Source organism: Leopardus geoffroyi, chromosome B1, assembly GCF_018350155.1.
Source record: "Leopardus geoffroyi isolate Oge1 chromosome B1, O.geoffroyi_Oge1_pat1.0, whole genome shotgun sequence".
NCBI lineage: Eukaryota > Metazoa > Chordata > Mammalia > Carnivora > Felidae > Leopardus > Leopardus geoffroyi.
In genome coordinates, this window is record NC_059327.1 from 144369705 (window position 1) to 144397701 (window position 27997).

A 27997-nucleotide genomic window follows, 5' to 3' on the forward strand; every position below is an offset into this window, starting at 1 on the left:
GTATTTGTCTTTGGGATGAAATCCCTTTTCATGGAGCTTACAGCTCTTGCCCTTAAACTAATCTCCTGTGTTTTATTGGATACAGTAAGGTGAATTCAGGGTGATGAGTGCAGTGGAAGGATATATACTTATCTCCCTTATCAGTCATTTGCCCTTTGGGCTCGTAAAGCAAGAAAGACGAAATGATTGCTTGGTAATCTTTTTCCCAATAAAGAGGGATCAGCACTATTCTAGATGATTGCCTTCCTTTTTATTTTTATATTGTATTTTTTTATATTTGTTTCTGATGGACTTTATTATTGTCCTGCTACCCCACCACGGTGAAAAGGGAGCTACAAGCTCCAGGCCTGCGCCATGTGTCTGCACAGCAAGAACAGGACCCACTGGCACACGTTCCCACCCCACTGGGGACCTACCCCCAGGAGAAATATGTTACAAATGTTTCTAAAAAGGAAAACAGAGTAAATTAAGAACTTACTTGATTAGGCACCAACAGTTATTTGAAAAATTAAGTGTCAATTTTAAATGGTAACAGGATTGCCTTCCTTTTAAATATAACTGTTTAGTACTAAAAAAATGAAAACCAAAGATCAGACCTTTTGAGTGGCAATTTGATATGTGACTTCAGACCAGTCACCTAATGTTTAATATCTTATTAACTCTGTAAAATATGATGGTAATAAAATCCCACACTCTCATAAATGTACTGTTGGAATTAATCTGTTAACCTCCACAAAGCATTTATTTAATTTAATTTAATTTTTTTAAATTTACATAAGTTAGCATATAGTGCAACAATGATTTCAGGAGTAGATTTCTTAATGCTCCTTACCCATTTAGCCCATCCCCGCTCCCATATCCCCTCCAGTAACCATCTGTTTGTTCTCCATATTTAAGAGTCTCTTCTGTTTTTATATTATTTTTGCTTCCCTTCCCTTATGTTCATCTGTTTTGTCTCTTAAAGTCCTCATATGGGTGAAGTCATATTTTTGTCTTTCTCTGACTAATTTCACTTAGCATAATACCCTCTAGTTCTATCCATGTAATTGCAAATGGCAATATTTCATTCTTTTTGATTGCCGAGTAATACTCTATTGTGTGTGTGTGTATATATACATATATATACATATATCTCCTTTATCCACTCATCCATTGATGGACATTTGGGCTCTTTCCATACTTTGGCTACTGTTGATAGTGCTGCAATAAACATTGGGGTGCATGTGCTCCTTCGAAACAGCATACCTGTATCCCTTGGATAAATACCTAGTAGTGCAATTGCGGGGTCGTAGGGCAGTTCTATTTTTAATTTTTTGAGGAACCTCCATACTGCTTTCCAGAGCGGCTGCACCACTTTGCATTCCCACCAGCAATGCAAAAGAGATCCTCTTTCTCCGCATCCTTGCCAACATCTGTTGTTGCCTGAGTTGTTAATGTTAGTCATTCTGACAGTTGTGAGGTGGTATCTCATTCTCCACAAAGCATTTTGAACGTCTGTGACATCAAATGTGAATTTACTATGAAGTGAACAAATCTTAAATTTTAATTCCTCATTGGTACAGGGCCCTTTCCAGGCGCTGGGAGACGTCTTTGCAATGCACTCATTATACGTACTATATAAACTGTAGCCTCTATAAAACTTGGATCTATTTTGTCAAAACTAGTCATTATTTACATAAAAGGAGATGGTGTGCTACACACGACAGTTTTGGTTGATAATTATCCTAAAGGTTTTCTTTAAAATCTTGTTTTTGTTATATACGGTCTTAAGTTTTCTTAGACTGTGTAATACTTACAATATTATAAATATATTCAATGTGAGAAAGCAAGTAAGATATAAATCACTTTCTGGAAAGATTTTTATGTAAACCGTTTGGTTGCCTGTATCCCCCTGTGCTTTTAGATGCTACTCTAGCCCTTGAGATGACATCTTCTTGTGACCAAAGTGCTGATATCCTACAAAGAGAGATTTGTGGTTTTGGTCATTTGCTTTTGAACTGCCTGCATTTTCTGGGAAAGGCCTTGTAGAAGAAAAAAGACAAAGACTTCCAAGTGTTTCGAAGGAAGATTGAACAAGTGCCCCTCCCCAACTGCTATCCCATCACCTTTCAAGTCCACTGTTGCTATTTCAAGATATATCCAATGGAAGAATAGTGATATGGTTCTTGTTCCACGAATGTGTATTTACTGTTAGTAGATTGTGATTTAAAATTACCCAAGATTAAAAATGAGTTTAAAAAGGGAGAGAGAGAGACATTATAATGGTTATGTTATTTATGCATTGAACTCTGTGTTATCTGTATAAATGTGTACATTTACTTAGGAATGGGTTTGGTGGTGGTAGGTGATAAAAACTAGGATCATTTGAAGAAATGAAAAGACTAGGATCAGTAAGAGAAACTGTTTCCTTTACCATAACGTACCTATTAATATACATTTAAAAAGCTTGCTTGTTTCTAGGCTTTAAGGAGATATGTAACTGCTCTCTATGGATAGATGTATATCTTTGGTTTCTGTGATTATCGTGATTGATGTTTGATCGTTGTACTATGGGAATCTGGCCTCTCTGCTGATCTTCTATGAACCACACTGATGCAAATTTCTCAAAGAAACCTTTTATTTCTCATGACTTAGTATGACTCTGACATCGAGTAGTCCTCTGTATTGTGGGATTCTGGAGCCAGTGTTCCTGCGTGTGGGAACATGATTATGGAATGAGAATGGTGAAGGAGAATTTTGTAGGTATACCTTGGAGTTGAGGACTATGCTTCTCCCTGAAAGGGGAAGTATATACATACAAAACCAGGAGATGGGAAGCAGTGTTACTGATTGACTAGGACTGGTTACTTTTCTCTAGGCCAGTTACTGTTGAACTCCCCAGCTGAAGAGGCTTTGGGGAGGAAGTGTCCACTGTTATGGACCTCACTCCTGTCCACTGATAGTTTGAAGGTGATATCAGACAGAACCCAGAGATGCTCCTGTCTTCTCATTTCCTCAAACACATAGGCCTTCCCAAAAGCTCTTCACGAACATGCAAAAATATCTACCTACATACAGTCCACACACGGTTTCTCATGCCCCAGTCCATGACTTCCAGGTGGGAAGTTTAAGCCAATTTGGCTGCAGGTTTTTGGCTTCTAGGTTGCTGGTCACGCTCTGAATTTATTTTAGAGAATGGCTGTTAAGGGGACCAGAATTTGTGTGGTTTTTTTTTGCCTTAACCAGTTAACGATGTGTTGTTTTTTTCCAAAAGACATTGACTAAAACTTAGCCCAAGAATTTAACTAATACTCTTTTCTATTACTCTGAGGAGCTTAATAGTAAAATTCTGACCTTATATACTTTGTCCTCCAGGACATTCAGGAGGAGGCAAAATGAGGGATTCCAATGTAGAAGTCTATAGGTGGTTCAATTAAAATTTGGTCTTGATTTTGAAACTCTATTTTTAACCTCTGACCAAGTGTTTGACTACATTGGTATGGCTAATATGCTAAAGACAGTTAATGTATAGACATTAATAGGCTTCACATTAAGATATTGTTTTATTTTTACTTAAAAAATATTGCCAATAGACTGTACAGTGTGGAAAGAAGACAATATTTCAAAGTCAAGTGGCTTTCCAGCTTATTTCGATGTTATTTTTATTTAAAGATCAGTGTAAACATATCACCTCAATGACTGAGGATCTGGGATCAATTACCTTTTTGTCTCTGTATTTGCTTTTGGTGTATTTTGCCTATTAACACATTTTGTGAACTTTAGAATTAAGGAACTAAAAATAATTTACTGTAAGTGCAAGTTGAGATTCAAAGATCATATCTGGTTAGAACCTTGGCAGAACAACTTGAAAAAGAAGATTTTGCAAACTGGGCCTATAGATACTGAAACAAAGTAATTCTTTCTTTCAGCTTAAGATTACTTCGCTCTCCTTAGAAGAATATGATTAAGCCTAATAGGAAATATGTATACGTATTGGTGGGGAGAAATGGGCTTGCTGTGTGGATGTATGTTTTAAAATGAATAAATATTATACCTTACTGAGCTCCATAGATGGCTTTATTTGCATTTATTTAATGAAGAGAATACAAATAATGTGTATAGCACTGTATGGTACTTAGATAAATTTTAAATTATCTGTTAATTTTTTGGGGGGGGGAAACTTTGATATAGAGGTGGCAAGTTAGTTATCTTTTTTTAATTATTTTAAATTTTAATTCCAGTATGGTTAACATATAGTGTTATATTAGTTTCAGGCATACAATATAGTGATTCAGCAATTCTATACATTACTCAGTGATCATCTAGATAAGTGTACCCATAATCCCCTTCACCGATTTCACCCATTCCCCCACCCACCTCCCCTCTGGTAACCCTCTGTTTGTTCTCTAAGGGTCTGTTTTTTGGTTTGTCTCTCCCCCCTCCTTTGTTTTGTTTCTTAAATTCCATGTATGAGTGCAATCATATGATATTTGTCTTCCTCAGTCTGACCTATTTTGCTTAACATTTTACTCTCTGGATCCATCCATGTTGTTGTGAATGACAAAATTTCATTCTTTTTTTATGGCCGAATAATATTCCACATATATATATATATATATCCCATATTAAGATTCTTTATATATATAAAGAATATATATATTTTTTATCCATTCATCGATCGATGGACACTGGGCTGCTTCCATAATTTGGCTATCGCAAATAATGCTGCAATAAACATAGGGGTGCATATGTCCTTTGGAATTAGTATTTTCATATTCTTGGGTAAAAACCTAATAGTGGACATTACTGAATCATATGGTAGCCCTAATTTTAATTTTGTGAGGAACCTCCATACTGTTTTCCACAGTGGCTGCACCAGTTTGCATTCCCACCAACAGTGCGTGAGGGTTCCTTTTCTTCCACATCCTTGCCAACACTTGCTGTTTCTTATGTTTTTGATTTTGGTAATTCTGACAGGCTTGAGGTGATATCTCATGGTAGTTTTGATTTGTATTTTCCTGATGGTGAGTGAGGTTGAGAATATTTTCATGTTTCTGTTGGCCTTGTGTATATCTTTTTTGGAGAGATGTCTGTTCATGTCTTCTGCCCATTTTTAATTTTTAATTTTTATTTTATTTTATTTTATTTAACTTTTTATTTTTTGGGTGTTGGCAAGTTAGTTTTTTTATACAGCACATGATACAAGCTGCCTAGTCATAAAGTAACATGTCTTGTAAAGACTGCTTGGTCAAAGCTGTAACAGACCGAGGCTTAGAGTTTGGGTCTCCTGATTGAGAATCCTTTGCTCAGTTAGAATAGTTGACTTCCTATTGAAATGGGAACAAAGAAGTCATGTTTCCTTATGTGACTCTCTCATTATTTGTTCTTTTATCTGAGTTGTGCTACAATAGAACTTTCGATCTGCACTAAACTCTGAGTCAGACTAGACTGAAAAATGTGATTAACTTGTTTTCTAAGCCTTCCTGTGTAAAACTGAACCATTGGCAGGGAATTAGAAACAGCAAGGGTCACTGCTCCTAAGGCTTTAAGGCTGGTTCTTGTGAATTGGACTAAATGAATTTTTCTTTATTGTTTTGTGATGTGTTCTTACATTGGTGATGGACTCTTAACATACCTCTATGTGAATGAAAAATTACGTTTTCCATTCACTGCTTTTATAAGGCCTTATTTTTTCTGTTTAACTTCAGACATGAGAAAATTTGAAACTGTAATTAACATACAGTGTATTTGTTTCTTAACATGGCCTTCTGAGAAGTACCTTACCACAAACCTTGACATCACTTCTCATCACTTGTAAGTAACTTGTGATTTAGAGCTTTGTGTTTATAGATGTTTGTGGATATCTGATGTTGGATGTATTATACACTGAGAAATTTTCTCTTAAAAAAAATCCACCCACAAAATGTTATTTTCCTTTGTTTTCAGTGAACTTTTATTTCTCCCCATTACATAGCCTTATTCAATCCTTTCTCGTTCTACTTTGGCATGCAGGATCATCTGTAGAAGTGAGAAAGATTCTAGCAAAATTTTAGAAAATGTATCATTGGTTAACATGAATTTAAAATAAGAAAGAATCAGGGAATTGAAACTAAAATATCTCCATTCAGTATATTTCTGTCTCTAGTCAATGGGAGTATCTCCTATCAGTCACGAGAATAGGGTTTTTTTGTCAGTTTATACCCATTCAGCTATCTCCTTGCTTCTAGATATGGAAAGTTATCTCTATTAACATAGCTGCTAGAATTTAAAACTATCCCTCCTCCCCATGACAACAGTGTTCCAACTGGCTACTTTCCTCTCCAACTTGTTTTTAGCCCCATCATTCCTTTTGCTTACATGTATACCTACTGTCTTTCCCCCCAACTATATGTATATGTATATGTATATGTATATGTATATGTATATGTATATGTATATGTATATATGTCTATATCTACATATCTATATCTACATATCTCTATATATCTATATTTATATATAGATATATAGATATTTAGATCTATATTTATATAGAGATATATATAGATATATAGATATAGATATAGATATGTAGATATATAGGTAGTAGATATATAGAAGATACTGTGTGTGTGTGTGTGTGTGTGTGTGTGTGTGTGTGTAGAAAAGTTGTTTATTAAGTTGTTCCTAGACTCTCCAGAAGAGTCAGGACCTGATTCTGAGGTCCGTATGCAAGAACAATAATCCAGTGTCATCACCCCACTAAATTTTCTGTGTCTCTAAAGATGGGAACTATTCTAAAGAATAGGAATAGGGAACATCCTATTTATATATTTTTGTTCCACACCATCTCACACAGTGATTTCCATGTGACAATAGGAATAATCTTATGAAGGAAGGAATATAAGCCGTATTTTATAGGCAAGTTACTAGGCTTAAAAGGCTTAAGGAATTTACTCAGCCCCGCTCAGTCAATGGTAGAGCAGTGTGTGTTTGTTGAAATAAATATATGGGTATGGTTATTTAGAACTGGAATGAATGTAAACTTTTTTGTTTAGATAATATAAACCTTGGGAGATTAGACTCCTGGAGTCACATGCTTCGTCATTCACTTATGGAGGAGGAAGTGCGTTTCTCTAGCCACCAGACAAAACTTCACTTCACTCTAAGCCAAATTTGGATATTTCTCACTGTGAATCGAGCACAGTAGCCAGGGGAATGGCATGAACCTATTGGCTTGAGCCTCTGTTAAATTCCTTTATCTGAATTAATAATGACAGGAGCAAAAGGAAACAGGATTCTTCTGATTGGTTTAGGCCAATGTCAGTTTACCTGTGGAACCACCCAGCTTGGAGAATATACGTAGAATGGATGCTGGAGAAAGAGTCACACAGCTCAGCAGAGGTGATATTTGGAGCTGCAAAAGGTAGGCTTCATTTTAGATTTTGACTGGTTCTGCCAAACTATACTCCAAAAAATGCTGTACTGTTTCCCACCAACAGTGTATGAGAAAGTATTTCCTCACACCCAGACCATATTAGATATTACTAATAATTTCCATTTTGACCAGTCTGATGGGTGGAACTCATCTCTTTAGTTTATATTTTCTTGTTTACTACTGAGGTTACACACATTTTTATATAATTATTCTTTTCATATGTTTATCAGTCATTTGGTTTCCTCCTTCTGTGAATAAAAGATATTAAAGGTCTTATGGGGCGCCTGGGTGGCTCAGTCGGTTAGGCGGCCAACTTCGGCTCAGGTCATGATCTCGCGGTCCGTGAGTTCGAGCCCCGCGTCGGGCTCTGTGCTGACAGCTCAGAGCCTGGAGCCTGTTTCAGATTCTGTGTCTCCCTCTCTCTGACCCTCCCCTGTTCATGCTCTGTCTCTCCCTGTCTCAAAAATAAATAAAATGTTAAAAAAAATTAAAAAGATATTAAAAGTCTTAAAAAAAAAAAGGTAGATTGTAGCTTGAGTTTTGGAGATTTTCCTTTGTAAATGTTTTTCCTACCTCCTGAAAACAAAGCCAAATTCAAGACTAAGATCATATAGTTTGGCTCAAGGTATATTTTAGATCAAAATTATTTTGTACTGGGGGTGCCTGAATGGTTCAGTTTGTTGAGGGTCTGACTTCTGTTTGGGTCATGATCTTGTGATTCATGAGTTTGAGCCCTGCATCGGGCTTGCTGCTGTCAGTGTAGAGCCCGCTTCGGATCCTGTCCCCGTCTCTTTCTGCTCCTCCCCCACTCACACTCTCTCTCAAAAATAAATTAAACATTAAAAAATTAAAAAAAATATTTTGTACTGGGAAATGCAACCCAGCCAGTAGAATGTATTTATTTATTTTTAAATTTTCCAGTACAGTTAACCTACAGTGTTACATTCATTTCAGGTGTAGAATATAGTGATTCATTAATTCCACGTATTACTCATTGCTCATTAAGATAAGTGTACTCTTTTAAAAAAATTTTTTTTTAAACATTTTTTCATTTTTGAGAGAGAGCATGAGCGGGGGAGGGGCAGAGAGAGAGGGAGACACAGAATCTGAAGGAGGCTTCAGGCTCTGAGCTGTCAGCACAGAGCCCAATGTGGAGCTCAAACTCACCAAAGGTGCGATCATGACCTGAGCTGAAGTTGGAGGCTTAACTGACTAAGCCACCCAGGCGCCCTGATAAGTGTACCCTTAACCCCCTGTATCTATCTATTTCACCCATTCGCCTACCCATCTCCCTTCTAGTAACCCTCTGTTGGTTGTCTATTTAAGGGTCTGTTTTTTGGTTTGTCTTTCTCTTTTCCCCCCTTTGTTTTGTTTTTTAAATTCCACATATGAGTGAAATCATATGGTATTTGTGTTTCTCTGACTGGCATATTTTGCTTAGCAAAATATTGTTGCAAATGGCAAGATTTCATTTGTTTTTTTGTGGCTGAATAACATTCCATCGTATATATGTACACCATATCTTCTTCATTCATTTTCCAATGGATACTTAGGTCGCTTCCATAATTTGGCTATTGGAATAATGCTGCAATACACATAGGGGTGCATGTATCCCTTCAAATGCGGGTTTTCGTTTTCTTTGGATAAATACCCAGTAGTGGAATTACTGGATCATATGGATCATATGGATTACTGGATCAATTTTTAATTTTTTGAGGAACCTCCATACTGTCTTCCGCAGTACCAGCCAGCAAAATGTACTTTAAAATCACTTGGCTTTTTAAGTAAGGTTGTCAGGTTCCCATTCTTCTGTTGGGTCCTGAGAGAGGTAAGAGATAAGCACTGCTACCTTCCAGGGTAGAGGCTGAAGCAGTCGGTTCTGTTTGGGCATACAGGAATTATTTCAGGGTAATTATGAAAGTTCTGAGCTCAGGGTTTGCTTGCAGTTGGCCTTAAATCCATTTTGCTAAGATGACACCCTCCCTACTCCTTTGGCTCTGCCCAGGATTGCCCAGTGCTGCCAAGCCATGTTCCAGGAGGTGGCAGTAAAGCCCCACTCACTGTACTCAAGGCTCACTGTAAGTCTTATCCTGTACAAGGGCAAAAATGCTAAATCCGTGATGAACGTTACCTGAGGGGTGTTTATCCATTCCTTTTGTCTATGCAAGAACAGGTCTTCTTTTTCCATTTTTAAGGGCCCAATATTGACGAGTTCTTAATCTATTTGAACGGTAGGTGTGATCCATGGCCATCACATGGTACCGCCAGTGTTGTGGCGCCCTCTGGTGGACGCTGACAGTTAAACACTCCAGTAGTCCAGTCCCAGGTTTATGAAGCACAGTGGGAGAAGAGACCAATGCATATGCCTGGGGTCTTTGGGACGGTGTCAGCGCTCCCCTGATGGCAGCAGGTGGCTGGTGACTCAGAGGTCAGAAGGCAGAAGCAGTGGCTGGAGGAGGGCTAGGCTGATGGGAGTCTGGGGGGTGGTAGGGCAGCGCTGTGGACTTTGCTGAAAATCCTGAGTAAAAGAAAAAGAAGTTGGAGAATTATGAAAGTAAATTTGCCTCACAGCGATGAAATGTGAGCAGAAGGGCAAAGGCAGAGTGGCAAGGAGGGCCGACCAGGCCACTTCCAATAGTGCTAATCCAAAGAGGGCTCAGGACATTTTGTGATTCACTGGAAGCATGGTCTTCAAGTGTGGTTTCTGTACAAGCAGCAAAATGTAAGCCAATGCTCACAATGAATGGGATTTGGGGAGTCCACACTGGCTAGTTCTGTTGGCATGCCTCATGGGGAGTTTGCCTGGTACAGCCCCAGACACACTTCCAACCTTGATGTCAGCCAGCTGGTATGTGTAAGTCAGCCGTCAGTCCACAAGAACTCGGAATTTGAAATACCGTAGAACATCTTGTTTAGGGGAAATGAGCGACCTATTTTGTGTCTAAAACGTAAGTCCTTAATGTACTTCTCAACATGTTGATTTGAGAAAAGCACCACCAAGGAAAACTGAAAAGGGACTACAGAAAACGAGAAATGCTTTGCCAACATGGAGAACTTTAAAACATATTTCAAACACAATTTTATGATCGTATAATGATCACAAATGATCATAATGATCGTATGAAATCTACCTCTGTTTTGAATAAGGGTGGGCATCTAATTCTCCAAGGGAAGAAAATTTTGAAGTGTATTTCTTTTTTTTAATTAAAATTTTTTTATTTTTGAAAGATATTTCTAAAGTAAAGGGTTTACTATGTACTAAACATGTAATAACCCTTCTGTTTAGAACATGAACCAAAGTGTGTTATTAATTTTGTTGTCAGAAAATCAGTTTCTCCTGACTGGTGAACAGATATTTAAAGACTAACAGTTTGAGGAGGCATCTCAGATGATTAGCCTTCCTAGGAAACCTGTATGTCTTCCCTTGGCCTGGAAGAAAACTTGACAAAGAGGACTGGACTCAGATTTTTTTTTTTTAAGTGATAGGTGTTGCTAATGAAAGCCTGACGAAATTACAAAATGAGTGAGTGATTATTATTGGCGGATTCTCTATCTCTGGTTGCTATTACGACCAGCTCTCTAACAAATTCCCAAAAGAGAGAGATTTATCTGCACTAAAACGGAGGGATATTCACGTTAAAATTCCTAAAAGAAGGTTGAAAGCATGCATAGGTGGCAGTAACTATTTTTTGAGAGGGATGTATGTATCTCCTCAATAAGTTATTTTTTCTGGGGAAATTTAATTTAATTTGATTTAAGGTGTTATTTTTTATTTTATTTTTTAAAAATTGTTAGTGCATATTTATTTTTGAGAGAGAGAGAGAGACAGAGAGAGAGAGAGAGACAGAATGTAAGTGGGGGAGGGGCAGAGAGAGAAGGCGGCACAGAATCCGAAGCCGCCTCCAAGCTCTGAGCTGTCAGCACAGACCTTGGCACGGGCTCCAACTTGTAAACTGCGAGATCATGACCCTAGCTGAAGTCAGTTGCTCAATGGACTGAGCCACCCAGTGCCCCTATTTTATTTTTTAATGCTTATTTATTTCTGAGAGAAAGAGAGAGAGAGGGAGTGTGCATGCATGAGCGGGAGAGGGCCGGAGAGAGAGGAAGAGAGAGAATCTCAAGCAGGCCCTGCCCTGTCAGGGCTTCAATTCACAAACCATGAGATCATGACCTGAGCTGAAATCAAGAGTGCTTAACCAACTGAGCCACCCAGGTGCCCCTTTTCTGGAGAAGGTTTTAAAATCCTGAGGTTTCCCCTGGTATGTGGAAGCTGATTTGGAATCATCTGGGGTTAAATATCAGGAAGTTTAAAAGTTCACTAACAGGTATGTGCTTGGTTTATCTGAGGAACAGTGAGGCAGGTAGTGTGTCCGAGTGGAGGGAAAAAGGAAGAGACAGGTAGGAGATAAGGTCAGAGAGGAAGAGGTTGGGGACCCGGAGTGGGAGTCCAGGTCATGCAGGCCACCGTAAGGACTTGGACATCTGTGTCAGGAGGTTTCAGATGTCATACTTTGTCACGGTCCCTTCTATACAAATCATTGAACCGCTACTGTCCAATTCAGGCTTATCATAAATTTCCCATGTTGAAATTGTAGGAGAGATTTTCTGTTTGGCATGCGTGTTAATCTCTTTCTGTGGTTCTTTGGCTAACCAACTGTATGAAGTATAGGGTTATATTTAAGGCTGTTCAGACTACTCCGGTTGAAATTTGCCTTCGCTGGGAAAGACAAATGCTTATTGCCATATACTGAAAAATATGCAGTCTTCTGCTTACTGTCAGGAGGTGATGTTTCAGTGAAATATTTCTCCAGTGAAATATTGCTCCCCTGCCATTTATTGAGAGATAATTGACATTGATCATTGTATAAGTTTAAGGTGTACAACGTGGTGATTTGACACACATATATTGCGGTATGATTACCACAGGGTTAGCTAACATCTCCATCCTGTCACATGATTACGATCTCTGTTTTTGTGGTGAGAATATTTAAGGTCTACTCTCTTGGCAATTTTCAAGTCTATAATACAGTGTTATTAACTATAATCACCACACTGTATGTTAGATTCCCAGAACATGTTAATCTTATGACTGGAAGTTTATGCTTTTTGACCAATATTTCCCCATTTCCCCACCCCTCAGCCCCTGGTGACCACCACTCTGCTCTCCCTGTCTCGGTGATTGGCTTTTTTAGATTCCACATATAAGTGATATAATACAGTATTTGCCTTTTTTGGTCTGATTTATTATCAGTGAAGTATTACTTTATACAACCTTGGTACCTACCAGAAAATAGAATATTTGAATGCTTGTTTGATAAACAAATCTATAATTATAATTAGCATATATTTACTGATTTCTTTTATACTACAGCATTAAACATATTAAAAAATTTTTTTAATGTTTATTTGTTTTTGAGAGACAGAGAGAGACAGAGCATGGGTTGAGGAGGGGCGAGAGAGGGAGACACAGAATCTGAAGCAGGCTCCAGGCTCTGAGCTGTCAGTACAGAGCCAGATGCGGGGCTCAAACCCACGAACCGCAAGATCATGATCTGAGCTGAAGCCGGATGCTTAGCTGACTGAGCCACCTAGTCGCCCCTACAGCATTAAAAATTTTTAACTGATAACTTACATATAGTAAGATACGTAAATCTTAAGTATACAGTTTGATGAATTTTTATAAATGCACACACCTGTGTGACTACCATCCAGATCCAGTTATGGAATAATTCTTTCTTTTTGTTTTTTAAAAATGTTCATCTATTTTTGAGGGGGGGGGGTGCAGAGAGAGATGGGGAGAGAGGATCTGAAGCAGGCTCTGCGTTGACAGCAGACAACCCAATGCGGAGCTCACGAACTGTGAGATCATGACCTGAGCCGAAGTCGGATACTTAACCAACTGAGCCACCCAGGTGCCCCCAGTTATGGAATATTTCTAGCTCCTAGCAGTCTCCCTCTTGCCCTTACTCAGCCAACCACCCCTTAAATGTCATCACTATTCTGACCTCTGTCACCATGGATTAGTTTTGCCTGGCCCCGAATTTAATATACATGAAATCTTATTGTATGTATTCTTTTGTATTTGACATCTTTCACTCAACATGAGGTGAGGTTCATTTATGCTGTGATGTGAAGCCGTCATCCACGGTTTTGCCTTACTGTGTGGTATTCCACTGTATGACACAATAACAATTTAGTCATCCTTTCTACTGTTGATGGACTTTGTGTTTCCAGGTAAGAGCTATTTCATGATGACTCAGTGGTTCTACGTGGTGCTGACCCTAGGAGGTGCTGAGGTATATAGACCTGACCGCCCCAGTGCATGGTTTCAGCTGCGCCTACTCGTTTGCACCTCCCATCCTTGATGCCTTTGTTTCTCTGCTGTTCAGAACAAGCCTGGAGGTTCCAGTAGGAACTTGAAAGTTACTTACATTTTATTATACAAATAAGTCAGATATGCTCTGTGCTTAAAAAAGGAAAATGCTGAACCTCTTCCTTCCTTCCTTCTTTCCTTCCTTCCTTCCTTCCTTCCTTCCTTCCTTCCTCCCTCCCTCCCTCCCTCCCTCCCTCCCTTCCTTCCTTCCTTCCTTCCTTCCTTCATGGACGCACCTGAGCATTGTCCCACTGTGTTCTGTAGAATCAAAGCCAGCTTTCTCTAGATTATGCAGCTGTTCTAGGAGTTTGTAGTTCATTGCTTTCAAAATTGGATACCTCGTGTTATGGGCTGAATTTATCCTGACATTCGTATGTTGGAGTGTTAATCCCCAATACGTCAGAGGGTGACTATATTTGGAGATATCCAATCTGACAGATATCCTTATTAAGAAGAGAAAAATTGCACGCACAGGAAAGACACCGGCACACACGTGCACAGAAGAAAGACCCTGTGAAGAGGCAGCAAGAGGGCAGCCATCTGCAAGCCAAGGGGAGAGGCCTCAGAGGAAGCCCACCCTCTTGACACCTTGACTTTGCACTTCCAGATTCCAGAACTGTGAGAAAGTGAATTTGCACTGTTTAAGCGTCCCAGGCTGTGGCATTTTCATTATAGCAGTCCCAGCAAACTAACATTTGATTGGTTTCAAATGATTTTCCAAATGCCATACGGTAACATCTATAAAATAAGTCAGCTCTTTCTTAATTTTTCATGTCTAATCAGGGGCGTAGCAAACCCCAGGGTTTAAATGGGCCACAAACCAATCATTTAGTAGCCAACCCCATGCAGGCTGCATGTCCCTCCTCTCCTGGTTTGGCTGCCCCCTGAATGGTTTGAGATGAAATGGTTTTGAGAAGAAATCATACTCCTTTACCTTCAAATACTTCATCTTATTATGTAAGGATGTTCTCTTACATAATCATCAAATTCAAAAAAATTAACACTGACATAAGGCTATTATGTAACACATGGCCATATTAAAATTTTGCCAGTCATCCCAATACTATTCTTTCTGGTAATCTCTCCCTCTCCTTCCCACCTCCAGGACCACATGTTACATTTGATTATCATGTCTCTTTGATCTCCTTTAACCTTTGCCTACCACGACATCTACATTTTTGAAGATTACACAGCAGGTGTTTTGTAAATGTCCCTCAGTCTGGGTTTGTCTGATGATTAGATTCAGGTTATGCCTTTCTAGCATAATCGGAACTTTAGACATGCATAGGTTGTTCATGCCACAAAGCACAAGAGTTATCACACCCTTCCATTGCTTTAAAAGCAACAAAGCCCACTTACATGCTAAGAGGAACGCATTTGATACATAAATTCACTTTGAGGTGTTAGTGATGAAAACTATCTCCCTGAGGCAATAAACCTGCTAGGCATCACTGTATTTTTAAAGAAAAAATTATTAGACAAAAGGATACAAATTTTTTTATCATGATTTTTAAAAAATCATTTAAATCATACGTTTTAAATTACAGGTGTAGTCTACTTTTCATATGGGCAACTCTATGCATGTTCAAGGGGGAGGAATGTTGCAATTATACCCAGAGTTATTCTGGAAAAGGTCCCCACTATGAAACACTGTAGAAACAGCCTGCTTTCTATAATAGATGCAGTGACTGAGGCATTGAAGCGGTGATGCTTTAGTTTGTCTTAATTTTTCTGAGGTTTGTATGTCACCCAGCAGGGTCTCCATGGACTAGATTTCAGAGCAATTGAGTTTGGGATTCCTGTGAGCCATGGAAGACTCTGGAGTGGGAGTGGGGAGCAGGAAGAGTGCTGTAATAGAGGTGGGGGTCCAGAAAGGGAGGTGAGATTCAAACACAAACATTTACCTGTCTTCAGGTTTGCCCGACTTTGGCCCTGTTCTGATTATGCCCCACGAATCAAAAAGAAAGCAAACGAGACAGCCAGTTTATTACAAAATACAGAGTTTCTTAGGATTTCAAATACAGTTTTTATTTAAGCTCATACTTTTGAAGCAAATATCTGTTCTTATAAGAAAATTTGCTAGGAAGTCAGTGAAGGAATTTTTTTTTTCCTTTTTATCTTTTCACATAGCAAAGAAGAACAGTATGATGAATTTCTCTGTCTCTTCCTTTCCCAAGCAACATTCCCAGCGACCTCATGTCTTTATGTTCTTTTTTTTTTTTCCTTTGTAAAAGCAGTGGCAGCAGCAACTTTTGCATGCACTTCTTGGGAGGAACACGTGTAAGCCCTTGACCACATATGCAAAAGTCAAGTTCCTATGTTACAGGCAAGGTGAGTGGCACAGACAGGAGGCAGTATTTACAGAATGGCTACAGCAATGCCCAGTGAATGCAATCGGTGGGATTTGTTAACTCTTGTTGCACGCTCAGCTTCCTATAGTTGACTCAACTTATGTCTTTGGAGCTCTAGAGTTACAAGAACATCCATGTAAACTTAAAAAAAAATTTTTTTTAAATTTTATTTAAATCCAAGTTAACATATAGTGTAATAATGGTTTCAGGAGTAGAATTTAGTGATTCATTTCTTGGATGCAACACCCAGTGTTCATCCCAATAAGTGCCCTCCTTAATGTCCATCACTCATGTAGCCCATACCCCCACCCAACACCCCTCCAGCAACCCTCAGTTTGTTCTCTGTATTTAGGAGTCTCTTATAGTTTGCCTCCCTCTCTGTTTTTATCATATTTTTCCTTCCCTTCCCCTATGTTCATCTGCTGTGTTTCTTAAATTCCACATATGAGTGAAATCATCCATGTAAACTTTTAATCAGACTTTGAGTCTGGAACCTTACTGAAAGTTCTAGGGGAAATAAATAATAAGCAATCTAAGCTAGTATCCATATGATGATAAGGTGAGAAACAGTGAGATACTTATCAAACTAATTTGCACTGGTTGCTTAAAAAGTCAACATAAAAGTAACTTTAGATATTACAGTTAAAAAATAGTTTTTTAAGTTAGGTGATTTAGTTTATGATATCTTCAAGGTATTATCTTAGATGCCCCATAACTTTGTTTTGCTTTAATGATTATAATTCTTTTGTCGTTGTCATTAGAAAACTGAGTGGATCCTGAAAGTTCTCATTGTGAGAAAAAAAAATCATAACTTGTATGGTAATGGTTGTTAACTGGACTTATCGTGATTTTTTGCAATATATACAAATAGGGAATCGTTACATTGTACATCTGAAACTAATATAATGTCATGTCAATTACACCTCGGTAAAAGATAAACAAATAAGTAGTCACTATCTACACCATGGCCAAACAGAGAGTAAAATAAGAATAACATTAAACTTTCAGTTTTCTATAATTTCCTTTACAGTTCACTTTGTAAATACGCTTCGCTCTGTAAGTTTTCCAGTGAGTAAAAAGGGTGTCATTAATGTCTTCATTTGGTTTATATCGATTTGTTTAAATGCTTTCACTTTAGTTTAGAAGAGAGAGCTGATTCTCCTGGCATTGCAGTCTGTGCAGGAATTCTTGGAACCACCCATTTTAGGATTTTATTTGCATGAATATCCTGAGATCTTAAAAAGTTGGGGATAAGAGTAATGTAGTTATCGCTCCTATCTGGCAAACATGAATATCCTGTAAGCCGATATCTTCCCTGCAGACATGAAGAACGATTTCTAGTCTGTGGTGTTTAAGATACTTCATGTTCAACTCCAATCATTTTAGTTTGGAAAAAGAAAGCAGGAATCTTTTTAATCTCTTTTCGGAGGTATTGGCCTCTTTTGCATCAGCATGTTTGGGGCTTCTCTTTTCTCTCTGCTTTCTTCAGAGGAGCTTCCTCTCCACAGTTTTCTTCTGGGGAAATATCTATAATGAGGAGTGAGGCGACTGTGTAGCCAAAAGAACGGACGAAACTGAAAACGACGGTTGCACTTCCGAGGAAGGAAAGGTCTGTTTGGAAACCTAATGTGGACTCTAGGCCCTTGTGGAAAAAAATGAAAGGGACACTTGGGTGTCCTTGGGACGAGCTGAATCCTCGTCACCGGGTTCCTTATGGTGGGTGGAGGGGTGAGTGTAAAGATCTCGCAGTCTGTAGGGCCTCCGTCATCTTGTGAACCTCTAAGAGGGGTGGCTACTGCTTTTTGTCCTGCGGGGAGAAAGGTGCAAGTCAGCAAAAAGGCCTGATAGCAGAAGCAGAAGGGAGATACTTTAGATGGCAGCAGGGCAGAAAGATTGGGAGAGAGAAATAGAGAAGTCTCAAAACAAGTTTGAAAAAACTGCCAAGGTCCAACAGAATGAAACATGAACACACCTCATGACCCAGCAGTCCTACTCCGAGGAATTTATCCAAGAGAAATGAATGCATATGTCTTCAAAAGACTACTTCACGAATGTTCATAGCAGCCTTGTTCATATTCATATTATTATTTTTTTAAGTAGGCTCCATGCCCGACACGGGGCTTGAACTCAGGACTTTGGGATCGAGAGTCAGATGCTCTTCCCATTGAGGCATTCGGCTGCCCACCCCCACCCTTCTTAAGCCTTATTCATAATAGCTCTTAAGCTTGGAAACAGTACACGTGTCCATCAATAGGAGAAAGGTTAAACAAACCGTGTATATACAATGAAAAGGGGGCAACAAATAAAGGAAGACTTACTAATATGACAACCTAGAGGCATCCCACAGATATTATATTGAGCAAAAGGAGTTAGACACGAAAGAGTGCATCCTGTAAGATTCCACTTATATAAAGTTCAAGAACAAGGAAAACCCATCTATGGTCACAAAAAATTCTTAAGTAATTAATTTAGGGTTAGGGTAGGTGTTATTTTGTGGAAAAAGAATTCTTTATTTTTATTTATTTTTATTATTTTTTAAGGTAGGATTCTTTAGATCTTGTTTCAGGTGGTTGTTATGTGGTTATGGAGACACACACACATTTATATTTACACATACATATACGTACACACGTTTATATACATACAGACATATATGTGTATATGTAAAATGTGATTCGTCTGTACCTCTAAGATTTGTATATTTTATTGTTCATAAGTTATAACCAAATAATGAAAATTCAGGGGCGCCTGGGTGGCTCAGTTGGTTAAGCATCCGACTTTGGCTCAGGTCATGATCTCACAGTCTGTGAGTTCGAGCCCCACATCAGGCTCTGTGCTGACAGCTCAGAGCCTAGAGCCTGCTTCAGATTCTGTGTCTCCCTCTCTCTGATCCTCCCCCATTCATGCTCTGTCTCTCTCTGTCTCAAAAATAAATAAACACTAAAAAAAATTAAAAAAAAAGAAAATTCAGTGGAGGAAAAGAATTAATGTTAAGAAAATAAGAATAACTGCCCCTCCCTGTGAAGGCTATTCATCCAAGGGGTCTGCTTCACTTCTCCTAGCACTGAAATCATTCCCTAAAGAGGGAAGTGGGGGGTGGGGGGTGGGCATCTACACACAGGAGGGGAGCAAGTACTAAAAACCAGGATGAATTAGTTTCTGAGAAGAAATTTGGGTCAAGCTCAAGTGTCAAGGTCTTCTCTATAGAGAACACTCTTCTCTGTATCATCCAATGGAATTGGCTATGAAAAAGTAAGCCCTTCAGAAAATTATTCTTTCACGTTTTTACAAACTTACCAACACAGGCCTGGAAGGGGATGCTATATGTAAATGATGGAAAAACAAATTCCCCACAGGAAGTTGAAAGTACTGAGGCACTTGAAAGAACTGGATTCCCCTCCCCTTTAGAACAACTGAATTCAGATTTCTTGGTTGTGTAGGACATACCTATTTCCTGCTTGTGTTTATAGCCCCTTCTGGAGATTCTGCTTTACCCACAACCCCTGGAAAGGTCAGTCCTACATATCTTTGACGATGGCTGGTTGGCCTGCTGAGAGACACTCACCTCATTCATTGGTTGGTCAGTGACCAATCAGATTCTCATTTAAGGATTTCAACAAAGAGACACAGTGGAAGATGTTAGTGGAAGGTGTAGGGCAGGGACTGGAGTGTTAGGTTTTGTTTGGCCAATTGAATGATGAGTAAGCAGAGAAGCCAGTCTTTCCATAGATGCCATAAAATGGTAAGGCCTTTCAGAGAAAGAGAGACAAGCGACCATGTGGTAACAGAGTGGTGGCAAGAGTAGCCTTGGTTCTTGACTCTTTAGGGCTGATCCCTCTGAAGCCTGGCTGTGCACAAGGGTCTTAGAAATATCCTTATAATAATCACTCCACCTACTCTTTAAAAAAATTTTTTTTAATGTTTATTTTTGAGAGAGAGAGGCAAAGCATGAGCAGGGGAGGGGCAGAGGAAGAGGGAGACACAGAACCCGAAGCAGGCTCCGGGCTCTGAGCTGTCAGCACAGAGCCCGACCTGGGACTCAAACTCACCAGGTGTGAGATCATAACCTGAGCTGAAGTCAACTGACTGAGCCACCCAGGTGCCTCCTTTTTAAAATTTATTTATTTTGAGAGAGAGGGAGGCAGAGCGTGTGTGTGTGTGTGTGTGCGTGCTTGTGGGAGGGGCAGAGAGGGAAAGAGAGAGAGAGAGAGAGAGATTCCTAAGCAGAGCTTGATCTCATGATGGTTAGCTCATGACCTGAGCCAAAAATCAAGAGGCAGATGCTCAACCGACTGAGCCACTGAGGTGCCCCTACTTTATTCTCTTCTTAAGCTGACTTGCGTGGGTGTCTGTTCCTGAACTGTTGTAACATGAAAGCTTTCTGCAGAGAATCCAGTCAGTGTGGAGAAGCTAGCTTTCTTCTTCTTTCTTCTCCTTCTCCATCTCTTTCTCCTTCTTGTTCTTCTCCTCCTTCTTCTCCTCCCCCTCCTCCTCCTCCTCTCCTCCTCCCCTCCTCTTCTCCCTCCTCCTCCTCCTCCTTCTTCTTCCTTCTTTCTTCTTTCTTCTTTCTTCTTTCTTCTTTCTTCTTTAAAGATTTATTTTAGGGGCACCTGGGTGGCTCAGTTGGTTAAGCCCCTGACTTCAGCTCAGCTCATGATCTCACAGTTCATGGGCTTGAGCCCTGCATCAGGCTCTGTGCTGACAGCTCAGAGCCTGGAGCCTGCTTCAGATTCTGTGTCTGCCTCTCACTCTTCCCTTGCTCTGCTTGAGCTCTGTCTCTATCTCAAAAATAAAGATAAAAAATTTTTTAAAATAATATTTATCTTATTTTTGAGAGAGAGAGAGAGAGAGAGAGAGGGAGAATGCATGCATGTGAGCCAGGGAGAAGGGCAGAGGGAGAGAGAGACAGAATCTTAAGCATGACCCTGGGATCATGACCTGAGCTGAAATCAAGAGTCAGACACTCAACCAACTGAGCCACCCAGGCACCAGAAACTAACTTTCTTCTTAAACTCCATCTTGACATTTTGTTATTAGATCAGACTTAGCTAGGCCTGAGCTCTGTCTGTCAGTACACTGTATTCCAGCCATTAACAACAAATCAACCACCTACCCCTGTGCTCATCTCATTTCTCAAACCTGAGTCTATTCAACCAAATCTTCCTGCTGACTCTGGGGTGTTAGAGCCTGCTAGGTAGGTTTTCTCTGATTCTGGGATGTCCAGCAGTGTTCACCGCTCTCGTCCAGGGATTTCCAAGAGCTCTATATCAAGATACAAGCTTGTCCTAGTAACCAGCCCAAGAATGTGGGCAGGACCACGTAAAACCATATTCTTCCAGCAAACTAGACACATGATGACTATTGCAGGGCACTGGTTGACTAGCACAAGGGCTCTAAAATGTGGGAACCATAGGGATTGATTTGGGAAACTGTACATGTTAAGGCCACACATTTGGGTGAGGACATTGATGCCATTCATGGTCTCCAACTTTGGCTGAGTTAACACTGCTCACCAATTCTTTTGTTTCTCCTTGTTCTGCTCCATTCCCACTGGCTTCTGGATCTTTGACACTCTTCTCAAAGCCCCTTCAAAATTCTCATTCTTTGTCATTCATTTGAAGAATTTTCTTCAAAAGTCTCTCTACTTTTGTAAGTAGACTACTTAGCTGCATATTTCAGAAAGAAAACCTCAGTGATCTGCCATGAACTTCTTTGGTTCTTATCTCTCTCACTTCAGAGAGATATCTACACAGTCATCTACATGCGCCCCCTATGGCCCCCCACATTTAATCTACTGGAACCTGACTGTGCTTTCTCTACTCAAGAAAACCTACTTTGGCAAAAATCATTACCGGTCCTGGGCTTTTAACAAACTGGTTCCAGATACCCAAGCACCATTTCCTGTCCTCTTTGCCTGGCTTACTCCTACGCATATTTCATGCCTCATTTCCTCAGTGAGGTCTTTCCTACCCTGAGGCTGGCTTAAAGCCCTTGGCGCTATGCTTCCATACCACTCTGGGAGTCCACTTTCAGAGTACTCATCAGTCATGTGATTACTATTCAGTGGTTGTATTTCTCCACTGGAACATCCACATGACCACCCTGTAGACCATGTCTCCTTAGCCCTGCCACAGTGCCTGCAGTGGAATTGAATTGATTGAGAGAAATCTCTGTTTCTATAATTTCCAAAGTTACCATCTCCCCACCTCTCGGAGATGATGCGATCATTATAAATAGATGGTTTTCAATATTTAACACACAGACATGCCCCCAAAGGCACTGAATGTCAGAGATGAGAGCACTTTTGTGACGTTAATCAGACCAAAGTAGGTCAAATATTTGAATACAGATTGAGAGGTGCCTGGGTGGCTCAGTCAGTTAAGCGTCTGAGGTTTAGACTCAGGTCATGATCTCACAGTTCTTGGGTGTGAGTCCCGCATGGGGCTCTGTGCTGATAGCACAGAGCCTGCTTGAGATACTCTGTCTCCCTCTCTCTTTGTCCCTCCCCCACTCTCTCTCTCTCTAAAAAATAAATTAATAAACTTTATAAAAATAAATATAGATTAAAAACATAAGACAGAAGATGATAGTGTTTAAAGCATAGACTCTAGAACCAGGATCCCTGAGCTCTGCCACTTAATAGCTGTATGACCATTGACAGGTTCCTTAACTTTTCTGAGTCTCCTTTTCCTTATTTGTAAAATGGAAAAAAAAAAATACTACCTACCTCATTGGCTTGTTGCATTGTCTGAATTAAGACACGTAAAGTGTCCAGAACATGTCTGATACACAGTATGCACTTAGTAGGCATTAGCTACTGTTATTATTAATCTTGAATGTCATGGAAGAAAGATTCTATCAGCACAAAGGCCCATTTTCTTGGGCCCATCGGGTTTCACTTTAGGTATAAAATATGTGTGCTACTGATAGGACTAAAGGGTACAGATGCTATTAGAACGGGACCTTGATGAAAACAGAGATTCTGTTGGTCATGGCTCTGTCCTTAGCACCTACAATACACCTGGCTTAGAGGGGGGTCCAGTACATAGTCAATAAATTGAATGAATGGTCAGGCAGATGTTGAGGGTTTTTCTCTGTAGATTTTGTGAAACTCATGAGTATTTAATTTCAGTCCCAGAAAATTTGCAATAACTTACATTTAAAATTAGACTATAATAAAAAATCAAGCCAAAGTATCACTTGAAGTTTGGATATCAATTTTGAGCGGGTTTATTATAGTCTAGACATGAAATTCATAGCATATCAACAACTAGTACTTTTTTTTTTTAAGTAAGGATGAGAAGTCCCTTTTCTTTAAAAAAAAGAAAAAAAAAACCCAACAGAACAATTACCTGTAGTCTGTGGTTATTTGGGCAGACGATAGCTGGTTTGTAATGAACTGTACTGATTTTTAAGAGAAGTAAACTCATACGTAATGTTTAAGTACGCAGTTCTCCCCTTATAAGGCCCATGGAGTCATAGAAAATTCTCATGTGCTTTCAGAGTTGAACCAGAAAGGAATATAAGTTCTGTGACGAATTTACTCACAATAACTGCAACTCAGCTCATTTTGTAGACTCACAGAATGACTGGCTCTTTTGGTCAAATCTCTAAGCCTACAGGGAAAGAATTTGGAGCCCAGAAAGTGTCACAAAGGCCTCTTTCAATTCTGTGCTATAAAGCCAGTCATTTCCACTGTGTGCAGGTTACTGTGTTAGGTGTTATGGCAAACTCAGAGATAATAAAGACACGGGCCTGCACTTGGGAAGTGCTACAAATACATGGATCTGTACTACAGAGCAGAAAGAGGCACGTGTCACGGATGATGTACAAATTGCTCTAATTCCGAGATGTCAGAGAGAGAGATAGCAATTTTTCAGTTATGTGTTTCTTTTGTTTTAAGTTTATTTTTGAGAGAGAGAGAGAGAGCGCACGCACATGCATGCCAGCAGGGGAGGGGGAAAGAGAGAAAGACAGAGAGACAGAATCCCAAGCAGGTTCTGCGCTGTCCGCACAGAACCCGACATGGGGCTCGACCTCATGAACCATGAGATCATGACCTGAGCTGAAACCAAGAGTAGGACACTTAACCTATTGAGCCACCCTGGCGCCCCTTTCAATTATGTACCTTAAAAAAATCTTTGCGGAACAGTCCTATAGCTACATTTAAATGTCATCAGGTGAAGCAGAATTGCAATAAACAGGTGAGGGCAGGGTGAGTTTGGACACCCACACGCGACCAGACGTGGCACAGATAGGCGAGTGACGAGCTGGAACCAGGGCTGCATGGACAGAGCGAAGCTACATTTGAAGGAGTTTTGATGCCAGCGTGAGGGACAGTGGGGAAGCATGAGCCAAATTCAGAAGTCGTATCTCACATTTTAATTGGTGTTTTTTCAGATGTGGATACACCTATGACCTCATTATAACTTGTTCAGCTATGTATTTACAAAGTTTCCCGAAGAGTGGTTCACTTTCTGGAAAGAAGATGTCAGGTAGGTGGCTGGTTGTGTTTTACGATGCCTCTTTGAGATGTCACGTTCAGCGGGTGGTGCTTGGGAGTCTGGTTTTGGGAACGGGGCAGGTGTCATTTGTAAGATCTCCTCCCCTTCTGATTGCCAGAGTTCATGCAGAGGTTGGGCAAAGTGACCTCTGGTGGTCTCACCCCCAGCCTCCGGGTCTCTGCCCCTCTCCTCTGTATGTGAGCTTTGGGGGAGGGGAGATGACTAGGGTCTGGCTGAGCCCCTGCAGAGACCCCAGGGTAGTTGGTTTGATCCTGGGTCTCACCTCCCTGAACAGTATCTGGTGCTGGAACGAAGGTGACTTGTGAAAGAAACAACATTAGACCCAGATCCCCCAGCATCTCTTTCTCTCCTTTCCCTTCCTCCCCTCTTCCCTAGCCTCTTCTCTCTTTCCTCCAGGGGTGTGCAACCCAATTTTAAAGCTCAGGCCGCCCGGGAAACTTTGTGATGGGGGAAAGGAAAGAGAATAGGAGCAGTGGAGAAGCAGAATGTAATATAATCCTAGAGAAAGCTATGTTCACTTCGGTAGCCCCAAGACGCAGCTGCCTAGATGTGATTAATTAAAGCAATTAACAAACAGAGATTAAACAGCCACCATGTGCAAATTACTGTGCTGCTGGGGATGGCAAGAGGTGGACCCTGCCGTAATTCAGGATGGAAATTGTTAGCTTTACAATAATAACAACTGGTATTGGATAGTGTTTTGAGCTGGAAGAGCTTTTCTTGCAAGATAGCTCATTTTGTCCTTATAACCCCCATAATAATTAATACTGTCACCCCACATATGAGGAGACTGATGTGAGAAAGGTTAAGTATGTCTGAAGTCACATAGTTAGGGCTGAGACGAGGACTAAGGTCTTCAGATGACAAAATTTAGCTTCTTTCTCCTCAACCACACAGGCTGATGGAAGCTGACAAAATTATGTCCGGTTCATGGATACATATAGTTGTCTTTTCACACAACTTATTAATTAGGGACCCACAGTAGAATAAGAGCCAAAGCCTTACCTTCCGCCACGGTTACCACCACCCAGCAGACCAATAGCCGGCAGGTGAAGCAGAGTTGGTGAGCCATGGCTTTCCACCCTGAGCAGTCACTGCCCCGAGCCCAGGTTGCTTTAAAGGGGAGCCGGTGAGTCACCGGCAGCCTGATTCAGGTAATTTGCATTTGCTCAGTGGACCACAGGAATCAGGGCCTGCGGTATGAGGGTAAGAAATCAGCAAGGAAATACCAGACAGTGTTTATCAACCAGAAGTTTCTTGGAATGACACCCAAACGGCATTCATCTATCCTTTGGAGTCAGATTGTGGACAACCACACCCTCACTACCCTTTTAATTCCCTCCAATCTTCTCTGCCCGTAGTGCCCTCTCTTTACTTGTTCTATGGGTCTCCCTGGGCAAGAGAAAGAATCTGTTTAGGGAATACTCAACAGTGCTTCCCTCTGTGTGGTTGACTTACTTTAAAAAGCCAAGCAGGATGGGGAGGGCGTTGTCCAAAGTCTTCCTGACCCAGGTGGTTTGAAGAGGCTGTTCACAGGCCTTGGGTCAGAGATTACGGCTTTTTCTTCTCTTCTCTGCTTTTGTCCAGGAGCCAAAGGCAGCAGCGTCACAAAACTATGTTCTCTAGTAGCCATCACGGTCGCTGTCCACACAAACATGGCTATTTTTTTTCAAATTTAATGTTTATTTATTTTGTGTGAGAGAGAGAAACAGCGTGAGCAGGGGAGGGGCAGAGAGAGAGGGAGACACAGAATGTGAAGCAGGCTCCAGGCTCTGAGCTGTCAGCACAGAGCCTGATGCCGGGCTCAAACTCACAAACCGTGAGATCATGACCTGAGCCAAAGTCGGACGCTTAACTGACCGAGCCACCCAGGTGCCCTCAAACGTGACCATTTGGTAGATGAACTCAGTGAGTTGTGTTTCCAGGGCTCCTTCTGATTCATCATATTGTCCCTATGGTGGACATGGTGTGCCTGGTTTGTTTCCTGAGAGAATTCGGTTTGTCTAGGAGAGATGGGAGGGGATGGCCACCATGAGAAAGAGCATGGATCTTGAATTGGGAAAACTGGCTTCAATCTTGATACCTTCTCTTCCTGTCTAGGTGAATCCCTGAGACTCGGAGGCATCTCTTGTGTAAAATGGGCCTTGTCGTATTTCCCTTGGAGTGGTGATGGATATAGAAGAGGTAACTGACCTGAAGCCCCAGCCACAAGGCCTGGCCCATGAAAGGGAGTGGTTAGGGTTGTCAGTGAATTATAATGACTCCAGTTCTTAACTTGTTCTCTTAGGAGCTAATAGTTGTCTACTCATTCAGTCACTCCACAGACCTCCACTTTGAGAACATTTTCCTGGGCATTGCAGAAAGAACAAAACAAAACACAGTCCCTGGCTTCCAAGGGCTAACAATCTATCGGGGGAGACCATGCAAGCTGAGGACCAAACTGAGGAAGAATGCAAATACTCACAAACTAGAAAATGGCAGATTCCACAGGCCTGATGAGGATCCTAGGCAAAATTCTAGGACAGATGATTAAACGGACAATTTGTCAGCAGTTTGGAAAGGAAGCAGGGATCATGGAGAACAAGGCATTACCCACTGATTGGGCAGCTCTCTGTTGGTCATGTATCATGTGCCACACACTGGTCTAGGTGCTGGGACTAAAACTTAGGGTTCTGCTCTCACGGAGCTTATGGTCGTGCAAGGACATTAAATACTAAGAATAACAATAAAGGGTCTTGAGTATCAAGAGAGAGGAGTACTGGAGGCAGAGAAATCTGTAATTTTATGTCACTGGGTGAGGTATTACATATACTGATGAGGGACTGAAGCAGAAAAATGTTCACCTTTAGCCCAGAAGGCTGACCGACAGCCTGCATTGTTCCGATAAGGATCAAATACGTGCCCTTTGCTACAGTCTTAAAAGGTCTCATGACTGCTTGTAAATCTCACTGATAGTTAATATCGAGCTGAAGGATAAGCACCAGAGAAATCTTGTGAAAGTAGTTTTACGTGTAGAAATTTGAAGAAGACATTTATGATCTAATACTCCCTGCACGTCCTCTCCCCCTTGAGCACTAAGCAGCAGAAAGTGTAGCACTTTCGGCCCCTGGGTCCTATCCCCGTGCTGTAATAAAAGTACCTTTCTGGCTCTTTCCATAATTTGGCTATTGTTGAAAGCGATGAGAAAGAATAAAATCCTGCTATTTGCAGCAACGTGGATGGAACTGGAAGGTATTATGCTAAGTGAAATAAGTCAGTCAGAAAAAGACAGATACCATATGTTTTCACTCATATGTGGATCCTGAGAAACTTAACGGTAGACCATGGGGGAGGGGAAGGGGGGAAAAAGAGT

General features: G+C 40.6%; 2 protein-coding genes and 1 long non-coding RNA gene across 4 annotated transcripts in view; 2 read left to right on the top strand and 1 right to left on the bottom strand.

Moving 5' to 3' along the window:
- CDKL2 (cyclin dependent kinase like 2) overlaps window positions 1-4047 on the top strand; it is a 53246-nt gene extending 49199 nt beyond the window's left edge. For both annotated transcript variants that reach the window (XM_045473734.1, XM_045473733.1), the window contains one exon: window positions 1904-4047. The gene's annotated coding sequence lies outside the window, so the exon portion shown is untranslated. The remainder of the gene's footprint in view (window positions 1-1903) is intronic.
- A 9199-nt stretch (window positions 4048-13246) lies between these two features.
- LOC123595842 lies at window positions 13247-27857 on the top strand. The gene is made up of 5 exons (XR_006711397.1): window positions 13247-13630; window positions 16004-16100; window positions 17610-17729; window positions 24521-24615; window positions 26746-27857. It is a non-coding gene; the product is annotated as an uncharacterized LOC123595842 (long non-coding RNA).
- ODAPH (odontogenesis associated phosphoprotein) lies at window positions 16524-25738 on the bottom strand. The gene is made up of 2 exons (XM_045473735.1): window positions 25651-25738; window positions 16524-17927 (listed from the first exon to the last, which is right to left on the bottom strand). Exons 1-2 carry the CDS (start codon window positions 25715-25717, stop codon window positions 17533-17535), a joined length of 462 nt encoding a protein of 153 aa, XP_045329691.1. The 5' UTR covers window positions 25718-25738; the 3' UTR covers window positions 16524-17532.
- Window positions 27858-27997: the final 140 nt, after the last annotated feature.

What these genes read in the sequence shown, in the direction of transcription:
- ODAPH (XM_045473735.1), bottom strand. Translation starts at nt 25,717, where the DNA reads ATGGCTCACCAACTCTGCTTCACCTGCCGGCTATTGGTCTGCTGGGTG. An exon ending in GGTGGTAACCGTGGCGGAAG is followed by an intron (nt 17,928 to 25,650) that starts GTAAGGCTTTGG and finishes TTCTCCCCGCAG; the next exon opens with GACAAAAAGCAGTAGCCACC.